Source organism: Rhea americana, unplaced genomic scaffold (assembly GCF_003343005.1).
Source record: "Rhea americana isolate MKP2758 unplaced genomic scaffold, rheAme1 scaffold_379, whole genome shotgun sequence".
Lineage (NCBI taxonomy): Eukaryota > Metazoa > Chordata > Aves > Rheiformes > Rheidae > Rhea > Rhea americana.
The window spans coordinates 408,289-429,863 of record NW_028186511.1 but is presented as its reverse complement, the minus strand read 5'-3'; the positions used below and the strand labels follow the sequence as shown (position 1 = coordinate 429,863).

The following is a 21,575-nucleotide window of genomic DNA, read 5'->3' as shown; positions in this document are numbered from 1 at the left end:
TCAGTGAAATACCGATTTAGATAAACTTAAGCATATTTTATTTTTTCAGATAAAAATAAGAACAACAAGTGCAGAAATATCAGATCTTGAGAATACAGAAGAACACCAGTCAGTGGATATCCGTACATTAGTAAGACTGGATTATTAAATTCTTTCTAATAAGGATATGAAATTATCTCTTTTCATGCTGGCAGTATTTTTGAATAGGAAATAAGCAAATATTGTATGTACAGTAATAACTAGCATGCAAGTTGCATATAGTGGAAAATATTATACTTTATGAAATGTCTGCGTTTATGGTAATTCTTTTTCAGTGGGTCTTTTAGCTGCAATTTTTCTCTTTTCTGTGCYGCATTAGCTTCCCCTTGTTTCCTGGACTCGCAATATTACTTTGACCCTTCAAACTGATAGCACTGCAGGTTTATGGAAGATAAACAAAAAAGAGATTATATTGCATGCAATTTCTTCCCTCATGCCAGACTTGCTGCAAACCTTTTTGATCATCTAATGTGATTTGTATGTTGGTGGCCATGGATTTTTCAAGTGTTACTTTGTATCCAGTCTTTAACTTAATAGCAAAAATCTAAATTTCCTGAGAATCATGCTGACAGGTATCAATAATAACTGAAACAACTGTAGTCATGATTAAATTCCATGCCAACTTTTCCATTTTCTAATCTGGAATTAGTGAGAGATTAAATTGCCTAGAATCCTCTAGTATCCCCCCCCTTTTTTTTTTTTTGGGGGGGGGGGGTCATTTTTAGCATTGGTACAACCTCACAGCCTCGGTAGCTTGTCGTCCTGCGTGTGTGTTTACACTTATTCCAGAATTATTTTAAAATAAAGGATTAGTAGGTACAGATTCAGTAGGCTCTCCTAGGATTCCTTATTCCRAATAACCTACTTCTGTTGGTTTAAAAAAACGTATATTCTCTTTGTCCAATTTGTGGAATTGAAAATACTCTAGTACCTTTTTTGGAGAATATCTTGCTGCTTTTTCTCGCTCCAAAAAATTATTGGACACTTGCTTTTTCATTATAAAAACTTCTACTGTAGCCATCTGATAATGGTCTTGTGCAACTGTGAGATTTATATATTTACCTTTCCTTATTCTTATCTTGGATATTTGCTGTCTTTCTCAGTTTTCTGCTCTTTCTGACTTCTACTTTGTATTAATTGCTGTTCTTGGCTACCTTTCATTGCTACTTTAATTTCATCTTTGGAATTACCTGAAAAAATGATCATTTTATTGATTATGAAAAAGCACCTTAGCAATAAAACTCTTGTCTTTTTCATCTTTTTTTCTTTTTTCTTTTTTTTTTTTCTTAAGCAGCAGAAAGTATATATGATGGTAATTGCTTAGGAATGGTGTACTTGTCTAGTGAACAGAGATGGCCCAACTACATTCTGTTTAAACAGAATATAGGAAGATAGGAAGAGTATATATAGTCACAGATCCAAAAGTTATCTTGTTCTTTGCTTGAAAAATCACTGTGGTAAAACACAATAATAGCTAAGTTCAAGTAAAATCCTAGTCACTGAAGTCTTTCATCACAACTCCCAAATTAAATCCGGTTAATTTTCAGGCAGGTAATTAGGAAATTACTCTTGTTTTGTGATTTGATTTAGTGGTCTCCAGCAGGCTCTGAAGTTCTTCTCCTGGGCTTTATGAATAATTATATTGAACTATTTTTATTCTTATTAGACAGCTTAGTGTAATGTGTATACTCTTGGAAGTGATRCTACAACAAAAATCTTGCACAATGATATGCAAATGTTTCATTATCATTTTAATATATTTTGACAGGAAGATGAAGCTGAAGAAAACAAGAATAAGATGGAATCTGTAAAGCGGGAAATGCTACAACAAAGTGGAAAAATGGAAGAGCTGAGAAGTACTCTACAGGCAGCTGAAAAAAGATTTGAAGAAATGAAAGAAAAAATTCACCAGGTAGAAGAAATTGCTGGTCCAGTTAAGGTAACAATGATTTTATATTCTATTTTTTTCTTTGCTCACTTTGTGTGATGAGGGAGATGGTGTTAGAAGGAGGCAGGAGAAAAGAGTGTACTTCTTGCTGWTATGTTTAAGGCCTACATATGAAGATGGAAATAGGCCATTCTGTCCAGGGAATGTTATAAGCAAGTGTGGAAGTACTTGGAGGGTAATGTTGATTGTAATAGCTGTTGCTATTASATTTGAATAGAGTTTAATTTGTTTTTAAGTATGATAAATTGGTGGGAAAGGACTTTTTTTTCCCCCCTTCTGTTAAGGCCTGACTGAAAATATGAGTAAGAGGCCAGTTTTAAAATGGCATTTGGAGTTATATGGAATGTTATTGTTCTGTGAACTATTGCGTAATCACACAAGGTGGTAAGACATAATTTTGATTATTCAAAACTGTAGAAGACACCTGGGAACCACAGAGAATTAACAAGACTTAAGATAAAGGGCTGGGTAGTGGTATGTAGAATCTGGTATTGGGAAGTGGAAGGTTATCTCCTGTTGCCACAAATAACAAGTAACAAGTTTGAAAGTGGGAGTAACAAAGTCAAGCAGATAAAGGATATTCTTATTCCTTACTTTCACTGTTTTAGAAAAGCTCAGAACTATCACTCATTATTCAGAATCTTTTGTATGACTCACTTAAACAGTAGATTGATATGTAGTCAGCCCAATTTAAAAAAGCAAAAGCAAACAAAGAGGAAGGAAACAGGTAAGGAAAATAATTGGTAAGTACATCTACTGTGATAGTACTAAAGCTATGTTCTCTTTCGTTATAGAATTCTTCTTAAGTAGATGTATTCAGACTATTAGAGCACAGTCACTAGGTAGTAAGGGGGTTAAACACAATGAAAGGTGACTCTTAAATTCCTGAAAGGATATTCTAGATCAAATGTACTTCTATACAATTTTTTAATAAGTTGTTCACATGTATCAAGCTGTGCCTTAAAGATGGGATTAGAAAGATGAAAGCATCCATAGCTAGCATCCATAGCTTTTTTTTATTTTATTTTTTTTTTTTTGGCTAATTCATATCACTGTACCTCTTGGTGTTCTGAAGACAGTAAATCTCTGCAGAGTTATGATGTGACTTTCACTGCATTGATGCCCTGTTACAGTATAGAAGTTGCTATAGTCTGTATCCCATTWTAATTGTAGTAGGACACACTGTTTTATGGAATGTTCTGGCTGGGATATAGTGTACAAAATAGCTTTCAGAGTTTTAGGAGAAAGAATATCTCTTTTTGAAGGTATAAAAACATAATACTCCTTTCAAGATGCGATATCTAATCATTAACAATTCAATTTTGGGAAACAGTATAAAGATTTATTATGTTCTTGTTAGGAATGAGTAAGACTTTTTGATCCATTGCTGTTGAAGCACCTGGACTGATCGTGCTGGAGGCTTGTTCATCATTCATCATGATTAGATGGTATTAAAAACAATATAACTACCTGTGGTAGAGAGAGGCTTTGTAATCTACCACAAACAGTTCACTCTTCATATTCTAATTTTTTCAAAACAGGATGAATTAAACCAAGCTGACTCAGAAGTAGAAAACAGCAAACGCCGTTTGCAGCACTATGAAGACAAACAGAAAGAACACTTGGCTTGTATAAAAAGACGTAAGGAATTACTAGCTGCCAAAGAAAAAGAATTAGAGGTAGTATCATCATTTTTCCTATCTCCTTTTTTTTTTTCCCTTGTTTTTTGGTAGTTGAAATCAGATGATCAGGATCCTTTTAGTATTCAGATACTCAGTTGTTCTGTTTGTATGACATAGACCATATTAATACTCAGGTTTTTAACTTTGTCTGAGCTATTCTTATGTAAATCAAATAAAAGTAACTTTGTATATTTGAGTTAGACTTTTCATTGACTGGCATAGCATCTTTTAGTCTTGACAGATAACTTCAGGTTTATCTAGCTAGGACTCTTCCGGATTTGTGCAGTGAGAAGATCAGAATTAACTTAATCCTAAAGTTTGTATTTTAGCTTAAGTTACATAATATTGCTTTTGTTTTTAGACAGTAAGGTTCTTTTTCTTCTCTTGTACAGATCTCATRCTTGGTCTTTCAGAGACTTATCTAATCAAGTTTTATTAAACAACTCTGAAATCAAATTCATGGCAACTTCTGAGAGACTAAGGCCTATTGAAATATGATGAATTTGCTCATTTATCTATATTAGATAAATAATTGTGAATACATTACATTTCCTGGATRGATACAGTTCTTATCACTGAAATGGTTATCTACACCTAACTGCTGTTAGTAAAATTGTTGATACCAGTAATCTTGCTGTAAGGAGTGATACACAAAGAACAAAACAAAGACTTCATTCTTGCTTGGAGATCTTGATTTTTGCRAGCACAAAATATTTATTGAAAGGACTAACACTTTTGAAAATATAACAATTTATTGAATTTCAAACTCCAGGAAAAAATTGCGCAGGCTAGGCAAATATACTCAGAACGCATTGAAGTCAGCAGAACTGTTAAGAGTCTTGACGCAGAAATGAATCGCTTGAGAGAGAGGATAAATTCGGAAAAAGATCGCCACGGAAACAGAGAAGAAATTATACAGTGAGTTATTTTTAATGTCTGCATAGTTTGAGTGCGACAGAAGAAGTAGGCAAAGAATAGTTTTCTTATTATAATGCTGATATGTGATTTTAGTACTTCAATGGTATATAACAACCTAGAACGTGCTGTGCTGATTGCTCAGTCAATCAATACTAAACAARCCTGTGGACGTTGAACTACCCTCTGACAATTTTTAGATGGGCTCTATACACTGAAGTTATCCGTGATAACTACTCTTAGTGTTTAGAGGTACCCTAATGGTGACCAGGTGGTGTGAATGGACCCCAGATGTTCTGGAATCCATTGAGTATTAGATGTGCTTCTAGTCTGGAAAACAAATGTAGAAGTTAGAGAGTTATTTGGGGTTATTGGACTGCAATGCATTTTAAAAAGGCACTCACCTTGGATACTCTTAAACATGAGTAGCTTAATTATTAGTTCTCTTTGGTGTCAATTTCCTTCTATAAGAAGGAAAAGTAGAAATAAAATTAATTTTTTGACCTCTTTTCATTTGTAACCAGTGGTTTACCTTACCTGTCAAAATACTTCTAGCTTCAAAATAAAGTTTTCATCTAAATGAAGAGTTTTGTCCATCAAAATGGTTTTTGGTAGTTAAAACAATTGCTTGGCTTTTATGCATGTTGATGTTAGACTTTCTGTTGATAAAACAGACAGTTTTTTGATGCGAAGGAAAAATAYGAAGATGCAAACAGTAAAGTAAAAAATTTAAAGAAATTTGTTAAGCTGCTGGAAGAAATAATGACGCAAAGATTCAAAATATATCGGCAGTTCTTAAGGTGAGTCAATTTACTATAACTTCAATTGTTAGATAACTTAAATTCTTTAGAAAATACTTATTTCTGCATGCAAAAATAGAGTTGTTTCCAGGACCTCTTGTGAACAATACCAGCAAATGAGGCTGTTAGGTCCCCATACTCTGTGTGCTAAATTCAGTTTGTATAGTATGAAYAAGCTGAATAGCAGCATATTACTTTGCCTTTTTGAAAGCAACTGAATGGATTTCATTTAATGAGAAAAGTGTATTAATATCTAATTATTAAGTAGAAGCCATACAGAAATCTTAAGTTAACCTAGGTCTGATGGTTTCTGAAGTCTTCAATAGAACTTAATAAAATAAGATACAGCATGTATGTTGCAATTATTAAAAAAAAAAAAAATGTTGAATTTTGGCAATTCTTTAGGTTTACTTGCAGAGGTACGTTGTTGTTTGCTGTTTTACTGATATGTGAGATTACTTTCTTTAGCCAAAAAAGCATACTGGGGTGATGTGTAAAATGTGCCCATACTTCAGGGTATAAATTAGAGAGCAGACACAAGAGAATGAGATTGATGGTGGTATTCACAGCAATGCCTCCCTTAACTGATGGCTCAAAACTGAAGGGTAAACACAGTAATAGTTAGGCCCTGAAATAGGTTAAAGTTATAGATCCTTATCATTGGACATTCTTAAAAATGTGGTAGATGGATGTTTGTCAGACATGGTCTCAATCCATTTTTGACAGTACATTTATGTGAATTTCACATTAAAGAGTCTCTTAAGTAGATGTGTGTGCCATGAACTAAGCCAGCAGGTATGAGAGAATTTGAGTGAGTGCGTGCCCTGACTCACTTGATTTTTCTTCATCTTTTGGATTACCTGATATTGAACAAAGCTTAGGTAAAACTGATCCATGTTTCTGTTGAGTCCTGTGAAATTTCTGAAGTAAGACAATGCATGATAAATTATTTTAGTTCTAGAGAGTTCTTGTGATTAGTTTCTCAACACAACTTCCAGTCCTTGCTCCACTTTTACCTTGCATTAGCTGWCTAACCTTATCTTGCTCCCAGATCCAATACCATAATGTCTGATAGTTTAGCACAGTCTGGACTGACAGTTGCAAAAAGAGTGGGATCAGTTGAAGCTCCAGACTTACACACCTGGAAGGTCTCAATTATCTTAATTGAAGACACTTCTGTTTTACTATTTCAGTATTTGTTTTGGACAGCAAAATGTTATCACTCTACTAATGTTGAAATAATCTGGCCTTCTATTAACAATTGAGTGTGGTTAGCTGCAGTATTGTCACATAATTTCATGGTGGGCCAAGCATTTCTTTCCTCTGCCCTATGCTGAAAAAGTTTTTAGCTCTTTATTCAGATTCTGCAATTTGGCAGCTTCCTCTGTCATGGAACCCCTGTTTTATTAGGAATGTACCCTTCTTGCTTCAATCTCATAGCATCAGTGAAGATTGCATTTGGCCTCCCTTCAAAAGATAGGGCAGACTACTGTGTAGAGTGTTTCATAAAGGTGAGATCATTCTCTGGCCTCATCCCAAGTTCTTCTCAAAGGTCTAAGGGTGGTTTTGTTCTGAACATTCAGTTCTTAAACACTGAGAAATAAGCTATGGTGCTTGTAACAATGAACCTCTCTGTAAGGGTCTTAGAATATAATAGTTGGATTATAGCCAACAAGTCATGAAACCATTATTCACAAGATTCTAGGAGATCTCATCTGCCTGGTTGAAAAGTGTCTGTGACAGATCTCACTTGAAATACTCAAGTCCTTATTGTTCTTTGGAGGCAGTCTTTTCCTTTTAGATACTTAAAGCAGATCCCTAACTTTTCTAAGTTAAATATCTTGGTTCCTTTTATAGCTAGTGAAGTTCTGTTGTCACCTTKAGAGATTAAGTAGGTTAATTTGCTGTTTTAAAATGAAACTAATTTCTTTACTGGCTACTGAGGGAGTATAGGTGATGATCTTAGATTTGGACACTTAGCTTGCTGTAAGGCTAGCATTAGATGGGAGGAGTAACTCAGAATAATTGCCATGGTGTATCTGCAGTGCTAGTTGTGCTACCTTTTGAGTACTGCACTGAGTTGTGACTGACCTGTTCTTCTCCAATGTAGTCTTTCTACTTTATCATCCTCATCAGGAAAAATTGAGGACAGTAGTGTTGGCTGTGCTTTTTATACTTCTCGGTCTGGGGCTTTAAGGAAGTGCAGACAGGTTCTCCTGGCTGTTATTATCTCTTAGGATCGTATTTTGTGCAGTGGAGATGCAGAAATAATAGCAGATAAAATTTACTTGCAGAAACAGATGCTTGCCTTTTGGTGTATATATGCACRTGTCTGCGGGCACGGTAGGTTGTTTAGCTCCCATTAGCCTTAGGTTGGTATAATCATTACTGATAGCAAATCAGCACATCCACCGCAATCCATTGGCTCCTCTTTTGTAGAGCTCCATTGACTGTAATGGATACTTAGACAATTGTCTAATCTCTGGACAATCTTTGGATCTTTTGATTTCAAACTGAAACTTGTTTCTAAGGCCTGAATTTTAGTTTGAATCCCACTCTAATATGTCTTAAAGAACTATAGTTCATTCTTGAAAGAACTGTGATGTATTGTCTGTTGGGGATCTATATACTAGAAGATGGAGCAATAAAAGAAGTGAGAAAGGAGTATTTGACACTACTTAATTCTTAGAGTCTAACAGGTTTCACAAGTTTTTCCCTATTCTTTTGTGCAGTATGAATACTGGATAGTAAGGAGGAAGTAAAATCTGGTCATTTTCTGTTCAAGCTATGGAAAAAGTTAAGATATTTCCAGTTGATTGGAGCAGAGAAATTTAGTCTTGATTGAGAATTACCAAACGTACTTGTGGGTTTCATATTTTGTTGGTTTACTTCTGTGATTCTCTCGAGTATGTTGSGTTTCTAAAGTTAACTTCCTCCAGAGTGTAATTGATTTAAGGAAGTGTTATAAATTATTAAGCACTACATCATTAGAGATTACAATGTGGAACTGATTACAGAAATTTGCTGTTGCTTATTTGCATGTTTTGAAACTCACTGACCTAATATTTATTTGCATAATTTAACTGATTTAAGGCTCCTTTCTTTACGATGCAAGCTGTACTTTGACCATTTATTACGTATTCGAGCTTATTGTGGAAAAATACTTTTTGATCACAGGAATGAGACACTTTCAATAACAGTAAGTTATTTTATATTTCTTCAGTTATATTTTCATCAAATATTATGATATCTCTCTTTTGGTATCAGTTGCTAAAATGTGCCTTGCAAAGGGTAATGAATCACTCTCCCCTCCTGAAAATGTGACATGCTAGATTATAGTGCATCATTTGAAAACAAGGAACAACAAAAGTGAACCATATTGCCATCTTATGGTCAGCTGTTAGAAAAGATGGAATAAATACGGATTGTTGTCTTAAATAGAGGACAAGTTCACTAGCCAGTTCGCCTAGTCAGTCTTTAATTAAAGTTCTTATTTCGGTGTTAGGAGGCTTTCCTTTATTCATGTGATTATGCAATGGATATCAGTATTTTGTTAGCTATTTCATTTTAAAGACTGGTAACTTCAGTACTGTGTATTTTCTGTGCATTTTATAAGTTTATATCTTAATGTGCCTATCAAAAAATTTTTAGCAGGTGCTTTCAAAAACATTGCAACTCTTTTTTTTTTCTTTCCTTTTTTTTTCCTGCTCAGTTGCAGTTCTGATACTTTTTTCCACCTTTGTTGTATGTTTGTGATACGTGTTTTTTTTTCTTTTTTATTTGTAAGCTTAACTCCTCCTTAGCTAGTTAAGTATTRCAGTCTTCTGTCAGTTCACAGTAAAACATGACTAATCTACCAAAAGTTTAGGGCTTCAAGCTATTAACTTTTGAGATAGGCTAGAATTCATTAGGTATTTCTTCAGATATAGTAATGAATTCTATTTATGTTGACACCAGTGATGTAGTACTTAAAAGAAAGGACCTAAAGAAAAAAAGATGTAAGCAGAAATCTGAACCCTGCAAGATTCTTGGCCTATATTCCYTTGAAGTTTCACATTTGGTGTTTGTTAATTTCATTTTAATATTCTACATCTTGAACATACTCTGGAATTTTAAGAGTTCCAGAGATAGCTAGCATGTTAATGCTGGCATTTCTCTTCATGGGGTATTTACTTTTGTGTTTTAGGAATTTAGGGGAAAAATATGTAGTGACAAGATCAATATTGCTCAATAGGATGTTAAATAAACAGGAAAAGTATGCATAATTAAAAAAAAAGAAAACCCTCTAGCTCAATCCACAAGTCTGGTTATTACCTGGCATTATCGGTTTAATACAGCTAGTGTTTGGTCTTTTCTGTGCAAGAGTTAATATCACATGAGATCTAAATTTAGTCAAGGAAGGTAAATTGAAAAAAGTTTACAAAATAATTTTCTTGCTTAGTTTATATATATGTAACTGACAGATCAAAATGTTTAAAATATAATCTTAGAGGGTTCCGCAAAGTGCCGTCATAATCCTTGAAACAAAGGACTGTTTACAACAGTTCTTTTATTCTTCCGAAGAAACTATTCCTTTTAAAATACCAGTGTGATACAATTACCTGCTATTCTGTCATAGTTGGTGGTAATTGGGATTTTACAATAATATAAAAATTCTGGTTGACAGTTATTAAAAACTAATAGCCATTAAAAATAGAGACTTGACTACAAAAATACCGCTCGAATCTTTTGTTTAATCTGTTCTGTTTGTTTTCTAGTGAGGGGGGAAAATTGCAATGATTCTGGAAACAAGTTTTTAAAAGGTTAGGAGCCATTCTGTTTTAGTTTCATTTCAGATACRTAGCACTGAAATACATAAATTTGTTCTCAAGTGGTCTGTATCTGTACATCTGTAATGTGTTTGCAGTTAAAATTTTGATTCTGTTAATATGTCTTAATAAGTGGTTTTAAAAATTGCTCCATTTTATTTCAAGGTCCAGCCTGGAGAGGGAGACAAAGCTTCCCTTAATGATGTGAGATCTTTATCGGGAGGTGAACGTTCCTTCTCAACAGTTTGTTTCGTTCTTTCCCTGTGGTCCATTACTGAGTCTCCTTTCAGATGCTTAGATGAATTTGATGTCTACATGGTATAGTTTAAACTTACACTACATTTTCCATTCCAATTTGTATAAATTAGTGAAATAATTATTATTAGAATTTAAAACATTATGGTAACTGTAAATAATTAATACATATTAGGGAGTTTATTCACTTAGCTTAGTGGTTTTTTGAAGCTTGCTGTGTTTCTGAAGTTGCCAAGAGCTATGAGTATCTCTGTTAAGGGTCATGCTTAAACCTTATTTAAGCACAAAATTCATGAAATACAACTTTTGATTACTTCCTCMAGCTATTACAGTTATTATTCTCTTTATCACACATTGCCTCTATATATTGCTGTGACTATCCTAGGCCTAGCCCACGTTTGTTTTTTATTTTTGTTTTGAGATTTTTTTTTAAAAAAAAAAGCTAGTGTAGTGGTTGAGTTCAGCGTTGCTGCTCAGAAACTTGAAGGTAGATTAAGCCTTTTACTTTCATGTGGTACCTCTCAAAGACTGAAATGTAGAGTAATGAACAATAAGACCAGTGTCAGCTAAAACTGAGAAACCTCATCTTTGTACACAGCTTTCCTGGATAGGTGACTTTTTTTTTTTTTTTTTTTTTTTTTGCTTTCCCACTTCCTGCTAACCAGTATGGTATAGTTTGGGAGAAGAAAGGAGAATTAATTTCAGGAGATGAAAATAATAGTTTAGATGCCAGATTTTTTTTTCTTTTTAAATCTGGCCTTCAGTGTCTTTCCACTATCAGTGGACTAGTGACTGGGAATCATAAACCTAGAAAGAAAAAAGAGAATATACTTTATACGTAAAGAATTTTGAAGAGGAAAGAATGGCATCTAATCAAGTCAAGCAATCATTTTTTCAATGTATGTTAAAAGATTTTTTTTTTCTGTCATATATCAGTGACACAATCATAGAATCTACAGAACAAACTACCAAATCTTAAGCCTTTTCTTTTCTTCTTTTTTTTTTTTTTTTTTTTTTTCAGTTGCAAAAAAGTTTATTCATCTGTCTAGGAAAAAGATGGATACTCAGTTTTAGGTCTTGCAGAGATTTTTAACTCTCACTCTTTCAGGCTAGTAGGTGATTATTGTGTTATGTTCCAAATATACAGAGCTGTGTGGGCAGAAGAGGAACCACTATTCATATATTGAAAAAATATTAGCGTGTTTAGTCAGATGTCCTAGTCTGTAAGTTATCAGTACAGTTCATAAGTTCTGTAGCTACTTTGATTGTAATCCTGGAGACCCACCACAAGAGGACTCTGTCAGCATATTTGGAACAGAGATGCAGTTTCATGCATAACAGTGTATGGAAGCACAGCTTTGTTTAACCTCTACTTGTAATAGTATCCCATTCTACATATTTTAATACTATCTTATACATCTGTTTTAAGAAAAAAAAAAGCTGTATTAGGTTTTATGCAATCCTTTGATGCTTTCATGTAAAATTGAGGCAGGATTTTGTAGGAAACAATACTTTACTAGCATACTGTTCATTTACATAACTAGGTAAAAGATGCTACATGGGTATATTGGCAGGAAAAAAAAAGACTAAATTAAGTGTGTGTGATTATTCAGATAGAAGCTTTCCATGCATAGTGCATTATCTACTGAAGGAGTTTAAAGAATTTATTCCTAAACTTTTAGTCTGCATATTTCCTAGACTGTAGTTTTGGGCTTTTAGAATTTAACCATAATATTCTTCTGTCATAGTTTTTACAAGACTTCTCTTTAACAAAGTTTTACTGTATATGAATTGATTTTAGCAGGTTTTTCTATTAAGATACTTTTTGATTAATTTTTTTCTCAGGTAATTGCCTGACTGCACAATAGTAAAGTACACTATCAGTATTTTTAGCTGATAAATCTTATGTCTTTAGGACATGGTTAACAGAAGAATCGCAATGGATATGATGCTCAAGGTGGCTGACTCCCAGCGTCATCGACAGTTCATTTTGCTCACCCCRCAAAGTATGAGGTAATGACGTATTATATTTCCTAGTACAAGAAGTACAAGGAAGCTGTATTGCAAGAGGTATAACCTGAAAAAAGTAAATGTAAGGGGAAAGAAACTTTGCTATTTGCAGGGATAGAATATCAATAACTAAGCAGTTCATCACTGATTCTGGAATTTAATAGAAGATTTTTCACTCTTCCTTAGGAAGTGTCTCTTAGCATGGTAATTCAGGGGGATATGAATCAGATTATCATCTTTAGTGAATCAGCTTTTTGAGTTTTTTTTTTTGTTAACTGTTTAAGACTGAGTCTAGAAGCTTTTAGCCTAGTTGTTAATAACATCATCTTCCTCCCTCCTTTCAAAACTGACAAAAGATCCTGCATTTCTCCCCCCGTCTTTTTTTTTCTTAATACTACTGAACTTTTAAGGGGCTTATATTATTTGAGTAGACTTTAACTCACTAATCTAGAAGCTGGTAGCGTAGTCCTTTTTTCCTTGTTTTGATCAAGTAGTCCACAGTACTTAAACTTCCATATGATTCCCTGGTAAAACCATGCCCAGCTAAGGGGACAGTCACTGTCAAACCAAATGCATCCATCTGTTCTCTCTATCCTGATCTGCAGACGATAATTCACATCACCCAAGACCTTTTTTTCCTCATCTGACTAAACAGGAAGTTTAAGTAGCCTTTAAAATGAAGTTTATTTTATGTAACTGTCTTGCCTTGCTGAAATCTAAAGAGGTAGATGAGTTTTTTCGTTATGTGAGTGGAAATGCTTTTGTATAAATTTCTGAAACTTGTTGAATAGAGATATAGGAATTTCTTGAATGGTAACTGTTTAAAAGTTTAAATATTGAAATGTGTTACCATGTTGTTACCGTGTTGTCTGTGCAGTAATAATATGCAAACAGCGTAGCAGAAGCACAAGGGCAGTCTCAGTGAAAGTACTGTTAGGGCAATCAATGGAAAAGCTCTAACCTAGGACCTTGTACGTTTTAGTAACTATGTTTGTAGGTATGATGTGAGTGGTTATGCATGTATGAAGTGCATACTTTTTCAGGGTCTATAAGGCAGGTATCAACCATATTTGATAACTGTTTCATTTGCAGTTTTGTTTCAAAGTACTCTTTCTATAGTCTAATTGTTAGAAGTCATGTGACTGAAATCAGTTATCGTCTGTACCTCAAGCTTTTCACTTAAGTCTTGGTCTGGTTTAGTTCAACGAAGCCAAAACTTCACCCCGTTACTGTTTAAAAATGAAAAAAAAAGATGCAGTTATGTAAAGGCAAATACGTAATGAAAGAAATACTGAAATTTGTGTAGAGGAAACACTATTTAAATTATGTATACTTTATTTTTAGTTCTCTACCTACAAGTACCCTTATTCGAATCCTCCGACTGCAAGACCCTGAAAGAGGCCAAACAACATTGAATTTCCGAAATAGGAATGAAGAGGAGGAAAATCAATAAGTATATCTGTGTATGAATGTAACACAGTTTTAAGGATTGTTACAGTATAAATGTGTAATGATGTATACAAGGTTATTACTTGCTGTTGCTGGATAGGAGGACCTTTCATTAGATACCTTCAGGAAAAGAAAAGGTTCTTATTTTTTTTTTTTAAAACTGCTGTATGTATTTGTACAGACCAAGCATTTAAGCACAGTGTGTAAATTTAGTACACAGTTTTGATGAGAAAATCCCAAATGTTCAGCTGATTGATATTTTTAACTACCAGATATTAAGCTTTTAATTGTTCTGTTTTTCCTGAAAATATGCAATATATTTTGTATAAYTATAAAATTTTAATAAACTCTGAGAACTGACACTTGTAGTAATGCTTTAGTGTCCCTACACACTTAAAGATTGATCTTAAGATAATTTTGTCTAACTCTTGCTTTATTTGTTGAACATTCACTAATTAATACATGCAGTAAATGTGTTTTCATTTTTCCTGTGGAACCATAGCTATTCAACATAAATTATTACTTACAGTGTATATTTTCAGAATTAGAAAAGTGAGGAATTCATTTGCAGTGTGTTCTCTGGGTAGGGGGAAAATGTCTTGTCTTCCTTTCTAAAGAGTTTATAGAGAAGAGTTTGAGTGTCTTTGGACATGAGCTTACAAAAACTAGCAAACTCTGGTTTTATGAACTTAAATTCTTAACTTTAATTAAACCAAGCTCTTACACAATCTGGGTTTGCAGGTATAGGTTAAATCTGTAGATAATCATCACATTATAACAAACTGAAGTGACAAAAGCCTACTGAATTAGAGATGTTCAATATATAGGAAAGGAATAGAATAGAATTTTGAGAAATGATACATTGAGTTTTTTTTACAGCAGTGAAGGCTTTCTGTTTTTGATTTGGACTAAACTACAGTAAAGGCAGTTAAAATAAGTGACCTGTGCTTTATTAAAAAGTGCTAACACTTATTGGGGATGGAGGGAGAAAGAAAAAATAGATCTTTCAAATTGTTCCATATTAACTTTCTTCTCTCCTGTTCTTCTCCCTCCAGGAACTTGAAATTGTTGGGAGCTCTTCAAAAACAATCAATTTAAAGTTCAGCCATWAGACATATGCTTTCTTGAAATTGCAGGGTCATAAGAACAATTAAGATTTTTTTTTTTTTCTCAGAGAACAATTTGCAGTTTCTACAGTTACTTACCAAATAGCAATTCCTCAATAAAATTTCTTTACAGTTCAAGTTCTAAATTGACTTGATAGCTGCTGTTTTTTTTTTTGTTTGTTTTGTTTGTTTGTTTTGTTTCTTTTAAGCCACTGCATGGTGATATGTGTTAATGTTGTTTAGCTTTTACCCAAGCATGCATTAAGTTTTATAGATGTTCCTACAATACAGAAGTTAATGAAGAATTGAAAGAAACAAACTGGCACAGCTGTTTAATATCCTCCTGTAGCATGACTCTAGGGATTGCATTTAGTGACCTTTCAAAGACTTCAGATATTTACTTGCAAAAGGCTAGAGTAATGGACCAACAAACTTATAGCAGCCTTCCTGTGCCTAAGAGGAGGTTACAGAGACAAGCTTTTTACTGAAATGTATGGCAAGAGAACAAGAGACAGTGGTCATAAACTGAAGTGGGGAGGTTCAGAATGGATAAAGGGGGGAGGGAGGTGGAAGAGTTCATGATGATGATCACAGGTATTAGAATGGGTTGCCCGGAGAGGTTGTAGAATCTCTGTCCTTAGAGGTTTCAGGGTCTGAATTCAGGACTGCTCCTGCTTTGGGCAGGAAGCTGGACTAGAGACCTCTGGAAATTCCAACCAAACTAAATGATTCTGTAATCCTATGTTTTTGTAAAGTATATACTAAAGAAGCTTGCAACTTTTTTTAGGGTTATGTGAAATACTGGGGTGGAAGGCATGGCACCTACAAACATGGTAAAACTTTTCTGAAATGCAAAATTCAGTTCAGCTTGATTTTTTTTCTGGGAACTATTACATGATATTGAATCACATTTTGACTCATTTTTTTGGTGAAACTAGAATATATTTTGGAACCTTTTACAACATGAATTCATAGAATAACATAGTATTAGTTCCTCCTAATTTTGTTCAGTATTGAAGAAATAAAATAAGGAAGAGTGCAGAGGCAGGGGAGAAGTGTTTATCTTTGCTGATACTTTTATAGTTAGTTGTGCAGAGAGAACAGTTTAAGGAAAAATATTGCTTTCCTACTGGGCTAACACTTCAACTTTCTCCCAGGCTTTCTACAGATTGCTGGAATAAATCTTTCTTGAAATACTGGAGCAGTTAGCAGTGCTTCTTTTGATTTTTAGTTCGAATCATATGATGTATTTATTCTAATCTATCACTGTACTTAATGAAAGTGTGCCTGACTGTGATTATTATAAGCAACTATTTTCATGGTAGAGAGTACTTCCGAATAAACAATTATTGAAGCAGTTACTTGGATACATTTATTCTTGCAGTGATTTTTACTAAGGTCTCAAAGCTATCTTGTTCTTGGTACTTTAGATAAGGAGTTTGTTTATACCAGCAGAAACAATTGTGATCATGATGTTTCATTTGTGACTGAGCTGCTGGCCATTTTGGATGGCAATGGATTGCTTAATGCTGCATTAAAATAAATGGAGCCTATCCAGCTACATAAATTTGAGGTGCAGGGAAATGTAGAATGATGTGCTGCTTCTCTAATAAGCATATGTAAGTGAAAGGGCCATAAAATCCCAGGAATATCCAGCATCCTGTCTACATGTAGTAATTTTAAGCCTGAATTGAAACTTTGGACATATTTGCACCTAAAGCACCTAAAGTAGATATTCAGAAGTATATTGCTTTTTCAGAACATACCTTTAATTTACAGCTAAACATGCTAAACTAAAAATGTTATACTTAAGAATATTACTGTCTAGTTTAAGTAAAATTCTGGTAAAAAGAAATTTAAATCTTTTTTTCTCTCCCCCCCCCCCCAATTACCATGCTGAAGACATGAAGCAAGAATTAGAGGGAAAAGACAAAGGTTATAAATTTGCCTTTTTAAAATTCTTCCCTCAGTCTATTTTGGGAGCACCTGGCAAAATGTGTAGAACAGCTTTTAGATTTGAGAATACAGAGAATGACTAGATGTGTCATGTTTTATTGTCTTATTTTTAGGCAGTATAGCTGTCTAATTTCTTCATAAGGAAAGAAGAAATATCAAACATGCAACTGTAAAATATTCTCAGACTCTTTTTGTAATCCTGCTAGTAATTGACTTTGTAGCAACTGGGAAACCTGCTATAAGGAAGATTTTTATCTGCACTTCTGCCGTCTGCTAGTTCTCCCATGTCTTCCCAAGGCTGCACAAAACTTGTGCTTGCCACAGTATAAAGCAGGACTTGATAGATGTGCTGCATAGAGTTGTAGAGGAGGAAGATGAGTCTCTCAGCTGTCCCTTCTCAATAATCACACTTTATGAGTAATTTATCTATCAATAATGTCTTTTACAACCTGTCAGCTCATATTAAATATAAGGTAGTTTAATGTCATATGGTGAGAGGAAAGACATTAAAAGACCAAACTTCGGCCAAGCAAATAGATTGTATTTGACTTACAGCTAGCTTAAAAAGTTATGTAAGCATAGGTATAGTAGGTATACTGTTAAACCTTAGCATCAACATCTTGGAGGATAAACAGCTGCTCTGTTGGCAAATACAAGAACTACAACTATCAGTCTTGTATAATACGACTCTTCTAATGAGTGAATGCGAAGARATTTCTTCATGCTTTCATTTTTTAAAAAATACATATTTCCCAGTAGTACAGTGACAGATAACTGCAGGAGATTGAAATCTTTTTGGTTTTTGTATTTTTGTTTTTCTCTCTATTACCATGCTGAAGACATGAAATAAGAATTAGGGGAAAAGGTCAAATATTATAAATTTATTTTGGGACATATATTGCAATCTCTGTGGAAGCTTTTGAAAATTCAGGCAAAGATCAATACACTTTCAATAAAACTTTTGAACTTCCAATAAAACAATATTTTGAACATTATATATATATATATATTTATATATGCTTCTAATTAAAGGGAGCATTTTAGCAGGATTTGCGTGTTCATACTGCATTCCTCTGACATAGCTCTTTCCAGATTGAAGGGATGCAAATGAGGTAAGAATTAAGGCAAACCTAAAAGGCATGCAAATGAAGTACATTTATATCCACTGACAATACAAGCACACGTGTGGATCAGACTTGAGAACTGAGGACATCTTCCCCTCTGTCTGTCCAGTACTACTTTACAGCAGAATGGTGACATGATTTATAATAAACAGTTAACATTACCATGGGAATTCAGTGTCACTAACATTACTCAGTCTAGGAGACACAGAGCTAGCATCAGTAAAACATGAACAATAAATAATATAATTCACTGCAGCACAGGACTGCTGCACAGGCTTCAGAGGAATAGGGTTGTTATGAAATGACATTGCACACGTCACGTTGTGGCAGTTTATTTTTATAATATATACTTTTAAAATTCTTTAGCAAATGACATTCTCATGCACACAAGTGTTTCAAACACAAGAAGCAAGTCCATTGATAGGTAGTCCAAGCAAATTTGTGTGTGTGTGTGGAAATAGCTGCAAACTGAATGGAACATTTAAACTTCTGTGCAGTCTATGATGCATTGTACACAAGCTCATTTTTGAATGTCACACTGCAGGAGTAATACGATGGAAGGATCACTCTTTGCAGCTTCTTTAAATTCATCCAGTGTGATCTGGTCGTCTTTGTTCTTATCCATCTTACTGAAGATCTTGTCTACCCGTTGCTCAGGCGTCAGACCATCCTCGTTCATTTTCATCATTATCACAGTGCCCACCATTTTGTAGATGGCCTTTGGAAAGAAACCAAATAGAAAATTCAAAAAATAAAGTCCTAGATTTAATCAGTGCATTGATGTGATCAAATTTTGGAATCAAATTTCAGCAATCAAGTGGTTGCTAGTTTCCTTATGGATTTTTTCCTTTGGAATCTGATACCTGTTTACTTAAAATAAGGAAGAATAAGTGTTTTACTTTTTCCTTCAAATRCAGGCTTTAAAAAATTATTGCACTTTCCATACTGGAATAAATTTCTTTGTTCTTCATAGTGTGTTTCATAGTGTGGATCTACTGTAACCTGTTCTCTGGATCAACTGTTTATTTGGATTTAAGTCATCCCATTGAAATATTGTATATCAACTTGGAATAATACGCTTTAGAAGGCATCTTCTAGCAGTTTTCTATGTGTACATGTGAGCAAAACCTAGYATTAACCACAGATGATTTAGGTAAACTTTACTCTTTAACTATACTATGGCTATCTTAAATCGTAGTGTCTATCTGTAAGAGCTCACTTAAAATGCAGAGTGAATTTCTGCAATCATTTGAAGTTAATCTCCAGTAAGGTTGCAGATGCTTGAGCTACAAAACAGTAATTTCATGGGTGTCAAGTGATTTTCAGATTGGCTTTGTAAATCCTTTGCTGTACTGTACTTACAGTTAATGTGTTTATCAGAACACTAATTTACCGCCTCAATATTTAAAAGCTTATATGGACACGTGATCACTGCAATTCTCAGATTGCATCTCAATGACAATGCTAGTTTGCTTGTATTGCTTAGATGTGCATCCCTGAGATGAGTCTGTGTGTCATACCTTTCTAATGATACAATGCCTCTTGTGTATTTAAAATCTTTAGGTRTATAGCAACCAATTTTTTTCTAAAGAAATGTGTTGGTTTTGAGTGTCATATTGACCTCACCTCTATAATTTCCAGCATTTCCACTCTTGTAATTTTACCGTCACCATCCAAGTCATACATGTTGAAGGCCCAGTTTAATTTTTGCTCAAAGCTGCCTCTTGAGGTGATGGACAGTGCGCAGATGAACTCTCTGAAGTCGATGGTTCCATCTCCGTTCTTATCGAAGGTTCGGAAGGCGTGCTGGGCAAACTTCGAAGCATCTCCGTAGGGAAAGAACTGCGAAACGAAAAAATAAACAGAACCATGGGCAGCGCAAGGAAGCAAGCTGTGAATCTGCCTTCAAAATACTGAAGTGAGGCACTTATGCGGAGCTGCTGGTGGGCTTTGTGTGAACTGAAAATACATAATTTTAATCTTTAGCAACAATTAAAAGTGTAGTAACGGTATTAAACGTTATTTCTACAAAAACCTATCAGTTTACAGCAAGCAATAGTATGGATATCTTTCATGCTAGAAGTATGTTCTCCAAAACTAATTAAACTAGATGAACCTTAAAATGAAGTTCGGTACAAGTGAGAGATTGTACCTAATAACAGTGAGATATAACAACAATAAATATTGTACAAAACCTGGGGGTTGCATTTCCTATTTTCACAGAMATTTTCAGAGGAAATCTGATTTGTGGAAAAAATTCTATGTTTCAGTACTGAAAACTGAATTCAGTGATATAAATTCAACCCCACCATTAGATTATGGCATCTTAAAAGATAAGCAAAGCTCCCCCATCATCCTGGGCATTCTTGTGCAGTCCGTTTCGTGGCCTGTGCTCCTTGAAGTATGCAGCTCCTGACACAAAACAAACCGGGATGACCGAATTCTGCTCAATGCTAGAGACAGTGCCCAAAATGCTGCTTGGGCTAGCAGCACATTATGGAGCCAGCGCTCTGGGAGTCAGAGCCAGATTTAGGATCATTTTTGCCTGCCCTACTCTGCACGTTGAACAACRTTGCAGTGGCTGCTTGAAACGAGAAACTCATTCTGAGGCGCTATTAAATTTACAACTGTTTTTATGTGCTGCCTTCTATTCTCTGACTACAAAACACAGCAACTAAGGTAAATTTTTAACAGTTTTTTTTTCCCTGCTTGGGAGCAACCAGCCCTTGGATTGCTGCAGCCAAGCGGCTATGTGGGCTTTGTGTTATATAACTATTAAAAGAAAGATCCACACATACCTTAAAAAAAAATCAGGAACATATGTTCTCTTCTGCCAGTGTACATAATACAAGTACATAAGATGAAAATTGAGATTCAACTAAACAATATGGAGCTGTGCTATTCATGTTTAATATTCATTATCTGAGAACATGGCAATTGATTGTAGCATAATAAAATATTTTAAATGATGATAACATGTAGGTGTTATTTTTTTTCCTCTTCTCCTCCAAAAATTTATTATTTAAAGCATCTTTGAGATAGTAGTTGCTTTTTCTGTGGCCTGGATTCAAAAGAACRTATTTAAAAAAGGGAGTTTTAAGCTGAGGTTCCATTAGAGTAAAGGACATTCAAATGCAGTTCATAATTATGTTTCTTTGTTTCCAGCACAATTTAATGGGAGATTTTGATATTCCCAAAATATAAATGTGCACTACTGCCAATCTGAGAGCCATGTCTTTTTTTTTTCCACCCAAATCTTTTAAGTAAGTAAGTATTGCATTTAATAATAACACATAAATTTGAAGCAAAGACTTAAATAGCAGCCTAAGGAATGCATCTACATTTTACACTTCCCTGTTTCTCAGTCTGGAGCTTTAACTGCAAACTCTTTCTTGCTGTGGTCAACTATGAAAGCAGTTGACCAACATATTTAAAGATTTCATAATAGGTATTACAGCACATACAGAAATGGGCTGTGCTAAT

At 34.3% G+C, this 21,575-nt stretch overlaps 2 protein-coding genes across 4 annotated transcripts in view; one reads left to right on the top strand and one right to left on the bottom strand.

The window, feature by feature from the left end:
* SMC6 (structural maintenance of chromosomes 6) overlaps nucleotides 1-16,373 on the top strand; it is a 41,555-nt gene extending 25,182 nt beyond the window's left edge. For 2 of the 3 annotated variants that reach the window (XM_085313140.1, XM_085313139.1), the window contains exons 20-28: nucleotides 50-130; nucleotides 1,808-1,978; nucleotides 3,529-3,666; nucleotides 4,442-4,587; nucleotides 5,259-5,384; nucleotides 8,478-8,583; nucleotides 10,358-10,510; nucleotides 12,363-12,460; nucleotides 13,802-16,373. In XM_085313140.1, the coding sequence (XP_085169266.1) occupies nucleotides 50-130; nucleotides 1,808-1,978; nucleotides 3,529-3,666; nucleotides 4,442-4,587; nucleotides 5,259-5,384; nucleotides 8,478-8,583; nucleotides 10,358-10,510; nucleotides 12,363-12,460; nucleotides 13,802-13,910 (1,128 nt within the window). In that variant the 3' untranslated portion in view covers nucleotides 13,911-16,373. The remainder of the gene's footprint in view (nucleotides 1-49; nucleotides 131-1,807; nucleotides 1,979-3,528; nucleotides 3,667-4,441; nucleotides 4,588-5,258; nucleotides 5,385-8,477; nucleotides 8,584-10,357; nucleotides 10,511-12,362; nucleotides 12,461-13,801) is intronic. The other variant, XM_085313141.1, reaches the window with a different exon arrangement.
* A 2,035-nt stretch (nucleotides 16,374-18,408) lies between these two features.
* Nucleotides 18,409-21,575, bottom strand: part of VSNL1 (visinin like 1) — a 53,821-nt gene continuing 50,654 nt past the window's right edge. Inside the window, exons 2-3 of the mRNA XM_085313142.1 lie at nucleotides 19,719-19,934; nucleotides 18,409-18,810 (exon numbers count right to left, since the gene is read on the bottom strand). Coding sequence (XP_085169268.1) covers nucleotides 18,613-18,810; nucleotides 19,719-19,934 — 414 coding nt within the window. The 3' untranslated portion in view covers nucleotides 18,409-18,612. The remainder of the gene's footprint in view (nucleotides 18,811-19,718; nucleotides 19,935-21,575) is intronic.